General features: G+C 36.2%; 1 protein-coding gene across 2 annotated transcripts in view; it reads left to right on the top strand.

Moving 5' to 3' along the window:
• The window catches only part of FAR1 (fatty acyl-CoA reductase 1), a 77,944-nt gene that overhangs the window by 25,971 nt on the left and 35,792 nt on the right, over window positions 1-16,181 (top strand). For both annotated transcript variants that reach the window (XM_019975126.2, XM_019975125.2), the window contains exon 2: window positions 9,080-9,275. In XM_019975126.2, coding sequence (XP_019830685.1) covers window positions 9,087-9,275 — 189 coding nt within the window. In that variant the 5' untranslated portion in view covers window positions 9,080-9,086. The remainder of the gene's footprint in view (window positions 1-9,079; window positions 9,276-16,181) is intronic.

Raw genomic sequence — 16,181 nt, 5'->3', positions numbered from 1 at the left:
TGAATAAGGGAACAGGTTTGGAGTAGTAGTTTTATCTTAGGATCTCATGGCTTCAAAGTGGCAGAGCCTGGACTTGAGCTTCTAGCAAGTGAATGTATCTTAGTTTCAGTAGCTTTGTAATATGTTCTCTTAATGTAAGTTTACATGCATAATATAAAACCCACAAGCAAAACCCACTTTAGCAAGAAAGCCTTGAAAGTAATTGTGATATTTGGTACCCATCATTTTGCTGGTCTTCCAAAAGATTTCTGCCTCTTTAACTTTTGAACCATAGGATAAGGTACTTTTTGAAGAAGATACCCAGCTGCCACTGCTCGGTGGTTTTCCTAAGACAGTTCAAGAACAGTGAAAATAAATATGAGTCATGTTTCACTGCTTCTCTGCCCTGGCACATGGAAATAATACTGCTGCTTTTCTCATTCTTGCAGTGCTTCAGATACTTTTCAGCGGATCATAGGAGCATTAGATATCTTTTCATTTCAGTAAAATCACATAGTAAGAATCTAAACTGCATGTTCTGGAAGGATTGGCAGCATTTCTCTCCTGGCTTTTGCTTTTCCAGTAGTTTTTGGCCATACTGACAGGACTCTGGAAAATGTGATCAGTCTAAGACTTTGCTTAAAAAAATTCTCATTTGTACTGGCTTTGCCAGTAAGTTTAAATAGGGTAAAGTGTATTGGTGGGTGGAGGATCAAGAATACCTGGAAACAGAGTGTAAAAATACTTGGTGCTTGTAAAGTTTGTGGTTGCATTGTGATAAAGTTGGGGAATTGTGGAAGTCTGTTCGTTCTTCCATGAAGAAAACCCTAAAGATAAAATCACGTGCAGATAGTTTTAAGCTAAATACCTGAAACTAATAAGCAGTTTCATTTTATAGCTCTTTTAGTCTTTATACTCTTAAGGAGAGAGTATTAAGATTGGTAAAAATTTTTGTTATTTGATGTTAACAAACTGGCTGTTTAGGCTTTATAGGGAGGGTGTTCTCCCTGATAGATAAGGAAGAAAGTACTTAGATGTGATTTTTTTAGGGTTGAGCCAAGCATGTATTCAGGCTATAAGTCCTCAGTGATTAAAGAGAAAATTTGCTTAGTATCTTTTTCTGTCTTAAATGCAAGTGTACACCTCTGGAAAACTTTCTGGTGCCTGGTATCTGGTAGGTGCTTAATAAATATTTGTTGAACAAATTTTTACAAAGGAAGGAAATGAAGCTCAGAGAATTAGATAACTTGCTCTAGGTCATGTGCTCAGGACACTGTGTTTAACATATATTTAGTATGTAGTTGTTATTAGTATTTACCAGATTTGTTAGGTGTATTGATGCAGAATTATTCTTCATTTCTCCCCTATGACAACTTTAATGCTCTATAGTTTTAATTAGATTTGGGGTTGGCAAAGTCTTGAAATAGTCTTTTTATTTATTTAATTTTGATCTTTTTTTATTTTTTAAATTATGAAAGTGTGATAACACATTTGCAGGAGACTTGGAAAATACAGAAAACAGTTACATATAGCTTCACTATATATTACAGTTATTTTTAAAGTAGATATTAAGAGTTTTAGTTGGAGTTTCAATATCAGACTCTCAAAAATTAATAGAACAAATAGACAGAAAAGTAGAAGGATATAGTAGACTTGAAAAGCACTGTGAACTAATTCAACATGATTAAGATTTATACAATTTTCACACAACAGGATACACATTCTGTTCAAGTTCCCATAGACTATAAACCAGGAAACACTGAAACTAAAACAAGGGATCTAAAACAAGGTGCAGAAATTTCACAGTCTACAGGTACTGAAATCATACAGAGTTTGTTCTCTTATCACTGTGGAATTATGTTAGAAATCAATATCAAAAGATAGTTGGAAATAACCTACATGTTTTCAAGTGCAGTTTGACATTTACCCAGAGGAATCTTTGATTTAACCATTGAAAACTTTGATAAAATTAAAAGACTGGAAAAAACAGAGGATGATTGCAGAGAAGAAGAAAGCATTTAAATGAGAAATTAATAACAAGGACATTAAAAAACCCCATTGTATTTGGAAATTTAATGTCTTCTTTTAAATGATGGATGTATCTAAGAAACCATTACAAGGAAAAGTAGAAAATATTTGTAATAGAGTAAAAATGAAAAGAGAATTTATCAGTATTTGTTGCATGCAGCTGAAGCTGTTCGTTGCAACTAAATACAATGTAGAATCTTGAAAGTATGAAGACAAATAGTGGACACTAGCATAAAATTTTGTGAAATTTGAACAAAATCTGTACCTTAGTTAATACTGTATCATGTTTCCTATTTTGTTTTTTACAACACAATATTTCTTTATGTTTTCAGAATTGGATTAGAGATTTCAAGCCTCATTCAAATTAAAAAAAAAATCTCTAAAATAATAACTGGACTAGAGACTTCTAGCAGTAATGCTGGATGCCAGAATGAATCCACCATATCAAAAGTTTTGAGTGAATATAAATTAGAAATCTGGCATTCTATTCCTACTTAGACAGGTGGAACCAAAATGTCATTAATTTTTTAGGTAAGCAAAAGTTTAAAGTTTTCTATAATATGTACATTTGTACATACACTCTCTTTTTATATGTATCAGAAGCTTTTCTACACTTGATAAAAACTTGAGAAAGAGCAACAAAAAAGAGATAGGGAAATTGGAAAACATAAACTAAATGAAATGGGAGTACTTAATACGAAATAGGAAAAGTGAAACCAACTAGATAAAAGTAAAAGATCATCATATAGTCCAGTTGTTTTTAAACATGGCAGCTCATTAGAATCACATCTGGAGCTTTGGAGAAAAAAAAATACCTGTGGCATTTGTATTAAAAAAAAAAAAAAATTCCAAGGTGATTCTAATGTGCATCTGGGTTTTAAAAAGTAATTACAGGTTTTTCTATTAAATGGTAGTTTTAGTGATATAGAATCCTATTATTTTCTGTTAACCAGTCAGGGATACAGTGTTAGTAAAATGAATAATAGTGACATAATCTCAGAAGTAAAAGATGTTTATCAGTTTTCACAATCAATAGCCAGACAAAAAAGATCATTACAATTGCAAGCCATAATGGAAACATGATTAACCTAACAATGTAAAATAATTACATACAGTTTGGGGAGTTAAATAGAGTGATGTGGTAAGTGGAAGTGAATGCATGCAAGTTTTTCATCCACCCAGTCTGTGTCTTTTGGTTGATGCATTTAATCCATTTGCATTTAAGGTAATTATCACTGTTTATGATCCTATTACCGTTTTCATTTGTTTGGGGTTTATTTTTTGTAGGTCTTTTCCTTCTCTTGTGTTTCCTGCCTTAAGAAGTTCCTTTAGTATTTGTTTTATAGGTGGTTTGGTGGTACTTTGGCTTGTCTGTAAAGCTTTTGATTTCTCCACCAAATCTGAACTAGAGTCTGGCTGAGTGTTCTTATTTGTAGGTTGTTCCCTTTCAACACTTAAAATATATTGTGCCATTCCTTTCTGGCTTGTAGAGTTCCTATTGAGAAATCAGCTGATAACCTTGTAGGCCTTTCCTTGTATGTTATTTGTTGTTTTCTCTTGTTGATTTTAATAGTTTATCTTTGTCTTTAATGTTTGTCAGTTTTGTTACTGTGTGTCTCAGTGTGTTCCTCCTTGGGTTTATCCTGCCTGGGGCTCTCTGTGCTTCCTGGACTTGTGCTTCCTGGACTTGTTGACTAATGTCTGAAGCAAGTGAAGATCTCCTTTATGCTTCATTATCTTTTCAGGCCTTTCCCATTTTTCTTTTCTTTTTACTGAATTTGTAGCTCTTCATATATTCTGGGTAGTAATTGCATTATGCATGCTACTACAAATATCTTTTACCTGGTTTGCCTTTTCTCTCTATTAATAGTGGTGTGAGATGAACTCAGTTTTAGTGGTTTCCAGTTTGTCAACATTTTTCCTTTTTGATTAGTACTAGTTGTGTCCACCAACCTAGATAGCATATTCAAAAGCAGAGACATTACTTTGCCAACAAAGGTTCATCTAGTCAAGGCTATGGTTTTTCCTGTGGTCATGTATGGATGTGAGAGTTGGACTGTGAAGAAGGCTGAGCGCCGAAGAATTGATGCTTTTGAACTGTGCTGTTGGAGAAGACTCTTGAGAGTCCCTTGGACTGCAAGGAGATCCAACCAGTCCATTCTGAAGGAGATCAGCCCTGGGATTTCTTTGGAAGGAATGATGCTAAAGCTGAAACGCCAGTACTTTGGCCACCTCATGTGAAGAGTTGACTCACTGGAAAAGACTCTGATGCTGGGAGGGATTGGGGGCAAGAGGAGAAGGGGATGACAGAGGATGAGATGGCTGGATGGCATCACTGACTCGATGGACGTGAGTGTCAGTGAACTCCAGGAGTTGGTGATAGACAGGGAGGCCTGGCGTGCTGCGATTCATGGGGTCGCAAAGAGTCGGACACGACTGAGTGACTGATCTGATCTGATCTGATGATATATTGTAGTCTTTTCTTCTTGTCTCAATACCATGTTTCTGTAGCTTAATAATACATCTTAATACATGATAATGTAAGTTCTTTAGCTTTGTTGTTCTCATTGCTTGTCTTGGCTACTCTTGGCCCTTTGCATTTCTGTATCATTTTAGAGGCTTAGTTTCTATACCTAAAGAAGAACAGCTTAAACTTTGGTTAATGTGTTGAATCTGAGGAATATAGTATACACATCTTTCTAGTTATTTAAGTATTGTTTAACTTCTCTCAATATTTTTTAGTTTTCAGTTAGTATCTTTTACATTTACTTCTAATTTTTGGTATTTTCAAAAATAATTCATTAAAGTATAATTCAAATAATATAAAATTGATCATTTTAAAATGAAAAATTCACTAACATTTATTCCATTCAATGTTGTGCAGCTACTGCCTTTGTCTAGTTCCTAAACATTTCTGTCTCTCCAGAGTAAAGCTCCTTAAGTAGTTTTCCTCCATTGCCCACTCTCTTCACCCTTTAGTTCAGTTCAGTCGCTTAGTCGTGTCCAACTCTTTGCGACCCCATGAATCGCAGCACGCCAGGCCTCCCTGTCCATCACCAACTCCTGGAGTTTACCCAAACTCATGTCCATCGAGTCGGTGATGCCATCCAGCCATCTCATCCTCTGTTGCCCCCTTCTCCTCCTGCCCCCAATCCCTCCCAGCATCAGGGTCTTTTCCAGTGAGTCAACTCTTCGCATGAGGTGGCCAAAGTATTGGAGTTTCAGCTTCAGCATCAGTCCTTCCAATGAACACCCAGGACTGATCTCTAGGATGGACTGGTTGGATCTCCTTGCAGTCCAAGGGACTCTCAAGAGTCTTCTCCAACACCATGGTTCAAAAGCATCAATTCTTCGGCACTCAGCTTTCTTCACAGTCCAACTCTCACATCCATACATGACCACTGGAAAAACTTGAGTAGACGGACCTTTGTTGGCAAAGTAACATCTCTGCTTTTCAATATGCTATCTAGGTTGATCATAACTTTCTTTCCAAGGAGTAAGCATCTTTTAATTTCATGGCTGCAGTCACCATCTGCAGTGATTTTGGAGCCCCCAAAAATAAAGGCTGCCACTGTTTCCACTGTTTCCCCATCTATCTGCCGTAAAGTGATGGGACCAGATGCCATGATCTTAAGTTTTCTGAGTGTTGAGCTTTAAGTCAACTTTTTCACTCTCCTCTTTTACTCTCATCAAGAGCCTTTTTAGTTCCTCTTCACTTTCTGCCATAAGGGTGGTGTCATCTGTATATCTGAGGTTATTGATATTTCTCCCGGCAGTCTTGATTCCAGTTTGTGCTTCTTCTAGCCCAGCGTTTCTCATGATGTACTCTGCATATAAGTTAAATAAGCAGGGTGACAATATACAGCCTTGACGTACTCCTTTTCCTATTTGGAACCAGTCTGTTGTTCCATGTCCAGTTCTAACTGTTGCTTCCTGACTTGCATATAGGTTTCTCACCCTTCAGCCCCTGCCAACTGCTAGTGTGCATTCTGTCTCTATGGATTATCTATTCTGGTTATTTCGTGTAAATGAAATCCTGTAGTATGTGATCTTCTATATCTGGCCTTTTAAAGTTAGCATGTTTTTGAGATTCATCCTCATTGTGTAGTACATGTCAGTATACTTCATTCCTTTTTGTGAATGAGTAGACTCTGTGTATATACCATGATCTGTTGATCCATTCATTTGTTGCTTTTTGGGCTGTTGTGAACACTGCTACTGTAAACAGATGTATACATGTACTTTTTTGAGTACCTATTTGCAGTTCTTTTGGGGTATATATCTAGGAGTGCCATCACTTCATGGCAAATAGATGAGGAACAATGGAAACAGTGACAGACTATTTTCTTGGGCTCCAAAACCACTGAACGGTGACTGCAGCTATGAAATTAAAAGACACTTGCTCCTTGGAAGAAAAACAACAACAAACCTAGACAGCATATTAAAAAGCAGAGATATTATTTTGCCTACAATGGTCCATGTAGTGAAAGCTCTGGTTTTTCCACTAGTCATGTACAGATGTGAGAGCTGGACAATAAAAATGGCTGAGAGCAGAATTGATGCCTTCAAACTGTGGTGCTGGAGAAGACTCTTGAGAGTCCCCTGGACAGCGAGTAGATCTAACCTGTCAATCCCAAAGGAAATCAGTCCTAAATATTCATTGGAAGGACTGATGTTGAAGCTGAAACTCCAATACTTTGGCCACCTGATGTGAAGAACATTTCATTGGAAAAGACCCTGGTGCTGGGAAAGATTGAAGGCAGGAGGAGAAGGGGACGACGGAGGATGAGATGGTTGGGTGGCATCACCGATGCGATGGACATGAGTTTGAGTAGGCTCCAGGAGTTGGTGATGGACAGGGATGCCTGGTGTGCTGCAGTCCATTAGGTCAAAAGAGTTGAACATGACTGAGGGACTAAACAACCACCTCCTAGGAGTGGAATTGCAGAGTCATGATAAGTATGTGTTTAACTTTTTGAGAAACTGCCAAACTTTTCCTATCATCAGCTGAATCATTTTTCATTCTCTTCATCAGTGTACAGGAGTTCTAGTTTCTCTATATCCTTATCAATTGCTAGTTGTTATTGTCCATAATTTTCAGGGCTTTTGTATGGTATTATAAGTGGTATAGTTTTTTTTTAACTTTGTTTCCTGTGTTTTGCTGGTGTATAGAGATGCACTTTTATATATATATATATATATAAACTTTATAACTGGTGACCTTTTTAAATTCACTTGGTAATTCTGATAGTTACTTACGTATTGATTGAATTTTCTACACACATTTGCATTTATGATTTCCAGTGCTTTCTTATTCTGTATTCCTTTTTCATAGTAGTTTATTATTTGATGGATGGGCAGTATTCTTGTTGAATGACTTAGAGGGTATTTATTAGAATTCAAATTTTCTTTTAATTTTTTACTTCTTTAGTGTTCTTTGTGATTGATTCTGTTGCTTTTCATGTTGGTCCTTCTTAATTTTCTTAAATATTTGATGATCCTTAGTTATCCATATTTATGAAGGACTAGAATGGTTGATTTTGGTAGCTGATACTGGCTTCCTCTCAGTTTTCTGAAGTCTGTTTTTCCAAGAGAGCTTTCTCTCCAAGTGGAATTACTGAGAGCTCTGTATGAATTTGTTTTAAGGGCCAGCAGCATTCAGATAGCCTGGGGACCTAAAATTTATTTCTGGGGATCCAGTGCTCTGAAGACTTCTTTTGTTTTGGTTGTTTTTGTTTCTCTCAATGCCCCGTCTTCCCTGCCTGCATTTGTGGATGTTAAGAGTGGCTTCAAGCTCAGCCTTCCTTCTCTTTCATCCCTGGTGCCCGTGCTGGGTGTTCTCAGCAGTTCTGGGTACTAAGTCAGGAGCCAAAGTTTATAGAGGAAGTAAGACTGTTGGGAGTGGCTCTGCTTTTCTCTGAGCAACCTTTAGTTACCTTGATTACTCTATGCTTTAATTTAGCTTCTTGATCCTGAACTTGGGTTTTTCTCTTTAGAGGATTGAGATAGTTCTTACCTCATTTTGGTCCTTTCCTATGTTTGTTTTGCTTAGGTTTTATTTCTTCTGCTGTGACTTTTCTATCATTTTAGTCTCATTTATTTATTTTTTCCTATCTTCCTTCTTTTCTTACTGCTTGTTAATCAGTTTTCAGAATGTAATTAATTTTTTTATAATTGTGAGAAATTTAGGGGTAAAATACATGTATCTACTTCTTAGCTTAAATAAAACACAAATACAGTTGAAGCTCCTCATTCTCTTGTCTGATTGTGTTACTCTCTCTAAGGCACCCATAAAGATTATCATGTGTGTGCATTTCTAAACAATAAATGGCATTCTTTTAAATATGTTTGAACCTTAAATAGTGACATACTGCATGAATCTTTCTGCATCTTGGTTTTTCCACTTAACTCTGGTTCTTTTATTTGTTTGTTCTCTTAGCATACTCACTCTGTTTTCTCCTGTTTCAGTGGAATTTGGGTAAGGAAGATAACTCAGCCTATATATTTCTTACTAGGACTTTTTTTAAAAGGAGACTTAAGTACCTTTTGGATATGTTATCACTACAGACATATAAAAGAAAGGACTTGGTGTTACCTCTTGTTTCAACTGGTGATGATAGGTGAATATGACACCTCACCATGTTATACAAGCTAAGGAATTGAGTCTTGCTGCTGACCTCTATTTGGTGTTATAAATACTTTTGGAGACAGAGAAATACCATTCATTTGTGTTTGGAGTTTAACTGAGGTTTAAGTGAAGATTTTGGTTCCTATTGCTGAAGGAATTCTTATAGGTCACTTGGTTCAAGCTGTGTTAAAGAAACCCAGGCCCAGAGAAGGTGAGTGACTTGACTGAGGTGATCCAGGGGAAGAAGGTTTAGAAGCTAGTGTTGCAGTTTGTTGTACTTTCTACCTTACTACAATGAACCAAAAGTTAATAGTGTTCTGTTTTGTTAACATTCATCTTGGATTTTTGCCTGTCCTTTAAAATACTTGAATACCAAGAGATTTTTAGTAGATAACAATTAGCATAAATCTTTGAACTGATACTTATTTGTCATGTTTTTTTTAGGATCAGAATGGTTTCCATCCCAGAATACTATGAAGGCAAGAATGTCCTCCTCACTGGAGCTACTGGTTTCCTAGGGAAGGTACTTCTGGAAAAGTTGCTGAGGTCTTGTCCTAAAGTGAATTCAGTGTATGTTTTGGTGAGGCAGAAAGCTGGACAGACACCCCAGGAGCGAGTAGAAGAAGTCATTAGTGGCAAGGTAAGTATGGAAAATAATCACTAAGAAGAGAGAAAAGAGTGTGTTTTTGTGTATATTATTGTAATCATCAACAGCCTAGTATCCTGAAAAAAATTAGCAGAAAGTCCTATAAGAATGGCAGTAAACTGAATATGAGTCCTGATCAGTAGGAGGGAGATAAAAGCTTTCCTCCATGATAAAACTGTATAACAAGTACCTTCTAAAGTACCTTTACGTTATATGTTTAATGTGTTTTTAGAATACTTGAGGCAAGTTATCTGTAATTACTAGATGCTTTAAATAGTTTTCAGAATAATAATACTTAAAAGTTACTTTCTAATTCTTACTGTGCTGTGAGACACAATACTTTGACAAGAGTTAAAATTTTGTAAGCACTAATTGCTCCCCACGAAAGCATTAGGAAGTGGCAAAATCACATACTCCTATTTGACTAATAACATGACAGAAGGGTCATATAGAATACAGACTATGTCATACATTTAAACCTTTAGAAAAACATTGCTGAGGAAAAAATGGAGATGAGCTGGAGTAAAATTATTTCATGGTCATAAGCTTTTGAATTTTCTCAAAATGAATGGATTTATCTGACATTTGTTGTTAATAACTTTGGTATAGTAGCTATGTACTTTTTTAGTTACTAGGTAAGTATTTGGTACCTTTTAACCTTCTAGGGCAGCTGTGACTTATATTAAAAAAAAAAAAAAAAAAAGACCAAAACCAGAAACATCTGAGTTACTCTGAAGCAGAATTGCTAAGAAGTATCAAAAGATATGATGATTAATTCTAGATTAACAGCTCTCTTAGAGTTGATACATAAATAATTTATTAGAAATAATTTATATTCCATTCTGGTTTGATCTTTCAGTAGAAATCCATAGTTAATAGTGGCTGACCTTTATTGAGTGCTTACCTTGTGCCAGGCACTATGTGCAAAACACTTTGTATATGTATTTAATTATTACAGCAACTCTTTAAGGTAAGTGTTGGTGTTACTCCCATTCTACAAGGTCATATAGTTAGTGTTAGAGCCAGTGTTTGTGAACTTTTAATGATTGGACCTTAGAGCTCATGCTCTGGTAGGGACAAATGTTGATATATCCCATTTTGCAGATATGGACAGTGAGTCTCAGAAGTTGTGTAGCTAATAGATACTGCATATAACATAGATGACTTGACAATAAATTCCTTTCTACTTCATAGTATTATTTCCTCAGTAGATAAGAAAGTAAGGCAAAGATGATGGAAGGCTTTGTGATTCAGTGGGAAAAGTAATCTTGAGAGTTGGATAGTTTACTGGTAAATGTAGCTGGTACACGCTGAGTGAAAATAGCTTAATTTCCCAAAGGCGATGGCAAAAAGCTTGGTACCTTTTTCACAAAAATTAAAAGAGAAGATGGCAAAAGCAAGAAAGAAGTCGATGAAGACCAGAGAAAAACAGAGTTAACAACAGCAGGAATGAGTCAGTTTATGGATTAGGGCAGTAATGGGAAGCTTATCTCCTAGGACAGATAAAGTATGATAAAGGGAAAGTCTCTCAGTCATGTCTGCTCAGTCATGTCCGACTCTTGGCAATCCCATGAACTATACAGCCCATGGAATTCTCCAGGCCAGAATACTGGAGTGAGTGGCCTTTTCCGTCTTCAGGGGATCTTTCCAACCCAGGGATCGAACCCAGGTTTCCCACATTGCAGGCAGATTCTTTACCAGCTGAGCCTCAAGGAAGTCCAAGAATACTAGAGTGGGTAGCCTAGCCCTTCTCCAAGGGATCTTTCTGATCCAGGAATTGAAGTGGGGTTGTTGCATTGCATGCGGATTCTTTACCAATTGAGCTATCAGGGAAGCCCAAAGTATGATAACAGAAGATCAATTAAAAGAAAAGATAACACCATACAGAGTAAGACCTGTACAGAAGTGTGGAAGTGTTTAAATACAACTTTTAATTTTCTTAAAATTATAGCATTATAATAAAATATAATCACCAATGTTCAGTACAATGATTTAGGATAAATTAAGAAAAGGTTAAATTATTGATATATTTAGAATTTTTTCTTTACCAAGGTGTTATATTGTTTGGAAATGATTTCCGTTCAAATATAATTTTGATTCAGAAGGATAAACTTTTTTCTTTTGTGAAGCATTCATGTTTTTCTTGTTTGTATTTTCCTCTTATTCATTAAGAGGTAGTTCTAGACCCACAGGGTTTTAATAGTAAGATGTAAATTAATACTAGTTTTTCCTTTTAAAAATAAATTATTTGAAACTATTAGTAAGACATTAAAGAATAAAAATAATACTTACTTTTATCCCAGTGTTTAAGTTTGTCTCCACATGAAAACTTTAAATAGTCCTTACTTCAACTAGAAAAAATTCTTTTCCCTGAATTAGTTTTAAAAAACAAATCTAGCTCTTTGAGGGCTACTCAGTGACTATATAGCTCACAAGGGTAGTTATACTCTACTAATATTCTCCCCGTTGCCACAGACTCCCAGGCACTTGTGTTCTTCCCCTTTGCCCTTCCTTTCATTAAGATATATGAGTCCTACTCTATATTAGAGGTGGTGTTCAGTCTCTGAGTTGTGTCCAACTCTTTGTGACCCCATGGACTGGAGCACACCAGGCTGCTCTGTTCTCCACTATCTCTTGGAGTTTGCTCAAATCCACGTCCATAGAGTTGGTGATGATATCTAACCATCTCATCCTTTGCTGCCCCCTTCCCCTTTTGCCTTTAGTCTTTCTCAGCATAGTGTTTTCCAAAGGTCAGCTTTTCACATCAAGCGGACAGATATTGGAACTTCAGCTTCAGCATCAGTGTCCTTCCAATGAATATTCAGGATTGATTTCCTTTAGGATTGACTGGTTTGATCTCCTTACAGTCCAAGGGACTCTCAAGAGTCTTCTCCATTACCACAATTTGAAAGCATTGGTTCTTTGGCACTCAGCCTTCTTTATGGTCCAACTCTCACATCCATACATAACTATTGAAAAAACCATAGCTTTGACTATATGGACATTTTTTGGGTGAAATGATGTCTCTATTTTTTAACACACTGTCTAGGTTTGTCATAGCTTTTCTTCCAGGGAGCAAGCGTCTTAATTTCATGGCTAGATTCTGTACAGACAATAAAAAAGATGTGAGTTAATACTTAAGTATTTACCACCACAAAACCTAGCTATATAATAGCTATGATTGAAGAATCTGCCTTCTTAAAGTGTGGTAGGTGCAAAGTTCATTTTCAGTTTTTTTGTGAGAGCTGAGATTGACTCAGCCGTATTCAATGTCATTTTAAAATTAAAACTATTTGGTAGCCTAGTATAAGGATGTTTTTAAAAAACATGGTATAATTTATAGCTTTTTTTCCAAGTGACTTTTAATTGTAACTCTTGAGCAAATTATTTGATAATGTACATTGACTGCAGTGTGTAGCAGATAGTATTATTACCTCATCGCTGTATTTTTTCATATCCTCCAAATAGGTTGAAAGATTCTTCAATGATTTAAAGCAATGATTCTTAAACTTTTGGTCTCTATACCCCTTTATACTCTTAAAAATTATTGAGAACTTCAAAAAGGTTTTGTTCTTGTGAGGTTTTGTTTCAAATATCTTACTGACATTTATCATAGTAGATTCTAAACCAGAGACATTTTTAAAGGAAGAAAATATATGTACAAGCACACATTCCATTAGCCATCAAGAGTGATGATATCATCACAAATGTAGCTTTGGAAAATTCTTCTATACTTGTGAGAGAACGAAAGTGAAAAATAAATAATGTTTTAGTTTTGTTATGAAAATAGTTTTGACTTTGTGAAATACCTAAAATAGTCTGAGAGACGCCTAGGAACTTAACACACTTTGAGAACTGCTGCAGATTAAGAGGGTGCAGTGTTGCTTAGACCATTTAGGGACAGCCTTCTGGCACATTCTTAGGGATATACCAATAGGGGCAAAAATCTTTATGCTTTAAGGAGAGAGCTGACTTTTGCAGGTATCCAAAATTAATTTGAACCCAAGATTGGCAGTAAAAATTCCCTTAAAACTTTCGAACAGGGAGGCATCAAGGGGGCTTTAAGACCACAAGGCCTATTTTATGTAATAATGCCTGCTTGTGTGTTTTGTTGCCGTCTCTGCCATTTGTTTACTCATGTTTTATTATGAACCACTTATAATTGGTAATAATTATAATTGGTATGATGGTTTAGTCGCTAAGTCATGTCTGACTCTTGTGACCCCATGGACTGTAGCCTGCCAGGCTCCTCTGTCCATGGGATTCTCCAGGCAGGAATACTGGAGTGGGTTGCTGTTTCCGTCTCCAGGGGATCCTCCCAACCCGGGGATTGAACCCAGGTCTCCTGTGCTGCAGGTAGACTCTTTACTGATTGAGCCACCAGGGAACCCCTATAATTGGTATAACCACTAATAATTGTTTCCCAACACACTTTTTTCCTCTATTGAGAGGTTATTTATTCTTACTCATTTTTTATTTTTCAGAAAACATTTTTTGTGCCTGCTGAGTGCTGGGCATTTGACTTGATATAAAGGGTTGAATTCAGGAATAAGTAAGAGTCGTTCCTTTAATGGAACCTACAGTCTACAGTGTTTTTAAGAAGTGGGTTGAGGAAGAGAGAGTGTAGAGGTGTTAGGAGAGATTGGATAGGAGCAATTATTGAAGCTGATGTCTTAGTTGGAATTGAGGGCCTAAGTAAAATGTGAAAGAGTTGGGCATCTTCTCTGGAGTCTCCAGGGTAATGCTTCTAAAATTTTTCCTCATCAGTAAGCCTTATTTGTAAAGGAAATGATTATTTTCTACTCAAAGCCTGAAATTTCATTTAACTTTTTTAGTTTAAACATATGGCCATTATTTTACTCTAATCTGCTAAAGAGGACTACAATACAACCAAAAAAAAAAAGTGATAAGGTTTGGATTTTAGAAATCTGATCATTTTAAACATATATATACTGCTTACGTCTGTGCTGAGGGATCATACAGTCCTCAAGTATTTGTTTAAATATTTGACTACAATACTGTATAAAATTATGTCATTTTATTTTATGCCTTAAAATATTATATCATGTTTTTTAATTCCCCCTGGCACATCCTACTGATTATTCCTAGGGTCATTCATTCTCACGTATATATAGCGTAGCTGCTAAATCAATAAAATGAGTTCTTTTTATATCAAGCAGCAATTAATATGTACACTTAAAGTTGTTAAACATTTAAATAGAGTCTACTATGATTTTGAAACAGGAATAAAAGAGCATAAGCGTAGGGCATTTACTGTAGTATGACATTGTCTTCTAGCAGAATTTCTCAACTTCAGCACTCTTCACATTTTAGGAGAGTTAATTCTTTATTGTGGGGAGCTGTCCTATGCATTGTAGGGTGGTCAGCATTCTTGGCCTGTGCCCACTAAATGCCAGCAGCTCCCTTTCCTCACCATCCCAGTTGTGACAAGGCAAAATTGTCTTTTAGACATCACCAAATGTTCCCCCGGGGCTAAAATTGCCCTGGCTTGAGAAGTGATATGCAGCAATGTCCCGTGGAAAATAAACCTCATTGCTGGCAAGGATTGAATTAAAATAGCTGACCATGAAATAAATTCTGGAAAGAGAAGAAAGTACATTAAAGAGAGCATTCGTGGACTTAGTAAAGTAGGAACTAATTGGGGTACCAGTGGGTTAAAAATATTGGAAAAAATGGCTTTGAATAACAACATGGTGGCTAAAGAAGGGAGGAGCATCAAGTTTGAGATGTAACTTGTGAAGCAGCATGATCAATTCTTGGTGGTAGTGGAGATATCTAATATGAAGAGGAATTAAAGGTCATTGGCAGTCTGGGAGAATGAAAAAGTGAATTCAATGTGTTAAAAGTACTTTTCTGGTTATATCTCAGGCTCCTTTTTCTCTGCTAGCCCCTTAAATATTCTTCAGAATTTGTCCCAGGCCTAGATCTCTTCTTACTAGGTCCAGTTAGGTGATTACTCAGCACCTTCTGTTGTATGTGAGATGAACGATTGTATTTTAAAATAGATTTGGAAAAAGCTTCATGTAGTCTGGACCTTGGGTGCTCATCACTGTTGCTACTGAGGGATATTCTCCTAGGGCTACATGTGTGGTTTATAGAATCAGTAATCTGATTCTCTCTTCCCTGAACTCAGGACCCACAGAGCCAGTTACCTCTATGGCATTGATCTTCTGTGGAGTCTCATTGACACTTTACAGTCAACATGAACAAAACTGAACTCCTCTCCATAGGTATTCTTCCAGTGTTTTCCACCTAATGAGTTTATTCACATAACAAATGTTTATCAGCACTCTGTTATCTGGGGCCTGTGTGCTGAGCACAATAGATGTGGTCCCTGTCTACATGGAGTTTGTATTCTTTATTCCTTCTCCTGTCATTGGCCAAGTCTTACTGAGTTATTTTTAATTTCCCAAACATAAACGCTCTATTACTCTTATGTGGTTATATGTAACACTTTCTCTGCCCGAAACACTGTTCTTCTACTTTATAATCTCAAGTCCTTCCCCATCAGGGCAAGTTATTGCTCCCGTACAGACTCATAACACCGTTGTGTTAGCCCTGTTTTATTACTTATAACACTATATTTTAACTGTTTCCTTGTTTAATTTTTCCTATAAGATTCTAAATAACTTGAGACAAAGGTCATTTTCTTGTTTTCTCAGTGTATGGAAAGTACTCATTTTATCTGAAACGCTTAGTAAGTATTTTAACAATTACTATAAGAACAGTAATATTGAAGTCATTAGCTAAAGGTGGAGAAGACTATTACTTACTAAAAATCATATAGGAAGGTAAAAGTGAGTGCCATGTGTGTTTTATAGACTTTTTTTTTTGCCCCAGATTTAAGACTCTCTGCTTAAACTACAAGTATGGATTTTA

The sequence above is a fragment of the Bos indicus genome, chromosome 15, assembly GCF_029378745.1.
Source record: "Bos indicus isolate NIAB-ARS_2022 breed Sahiwal x Tharparkar chromosome 15, NIAB-ARS_B.indTharparkar_mat_pri_1.0, whole genome shotgun sequence".
Lineage (NCBI taxonomy): Eukaryota > Metazoa > Chordata > Mammalia > Artiodactyla > Bovidae > Bos > Bos indicus.
This window is presented reverse-complemented; position numbering and strand designations above follow the sequence as displayed.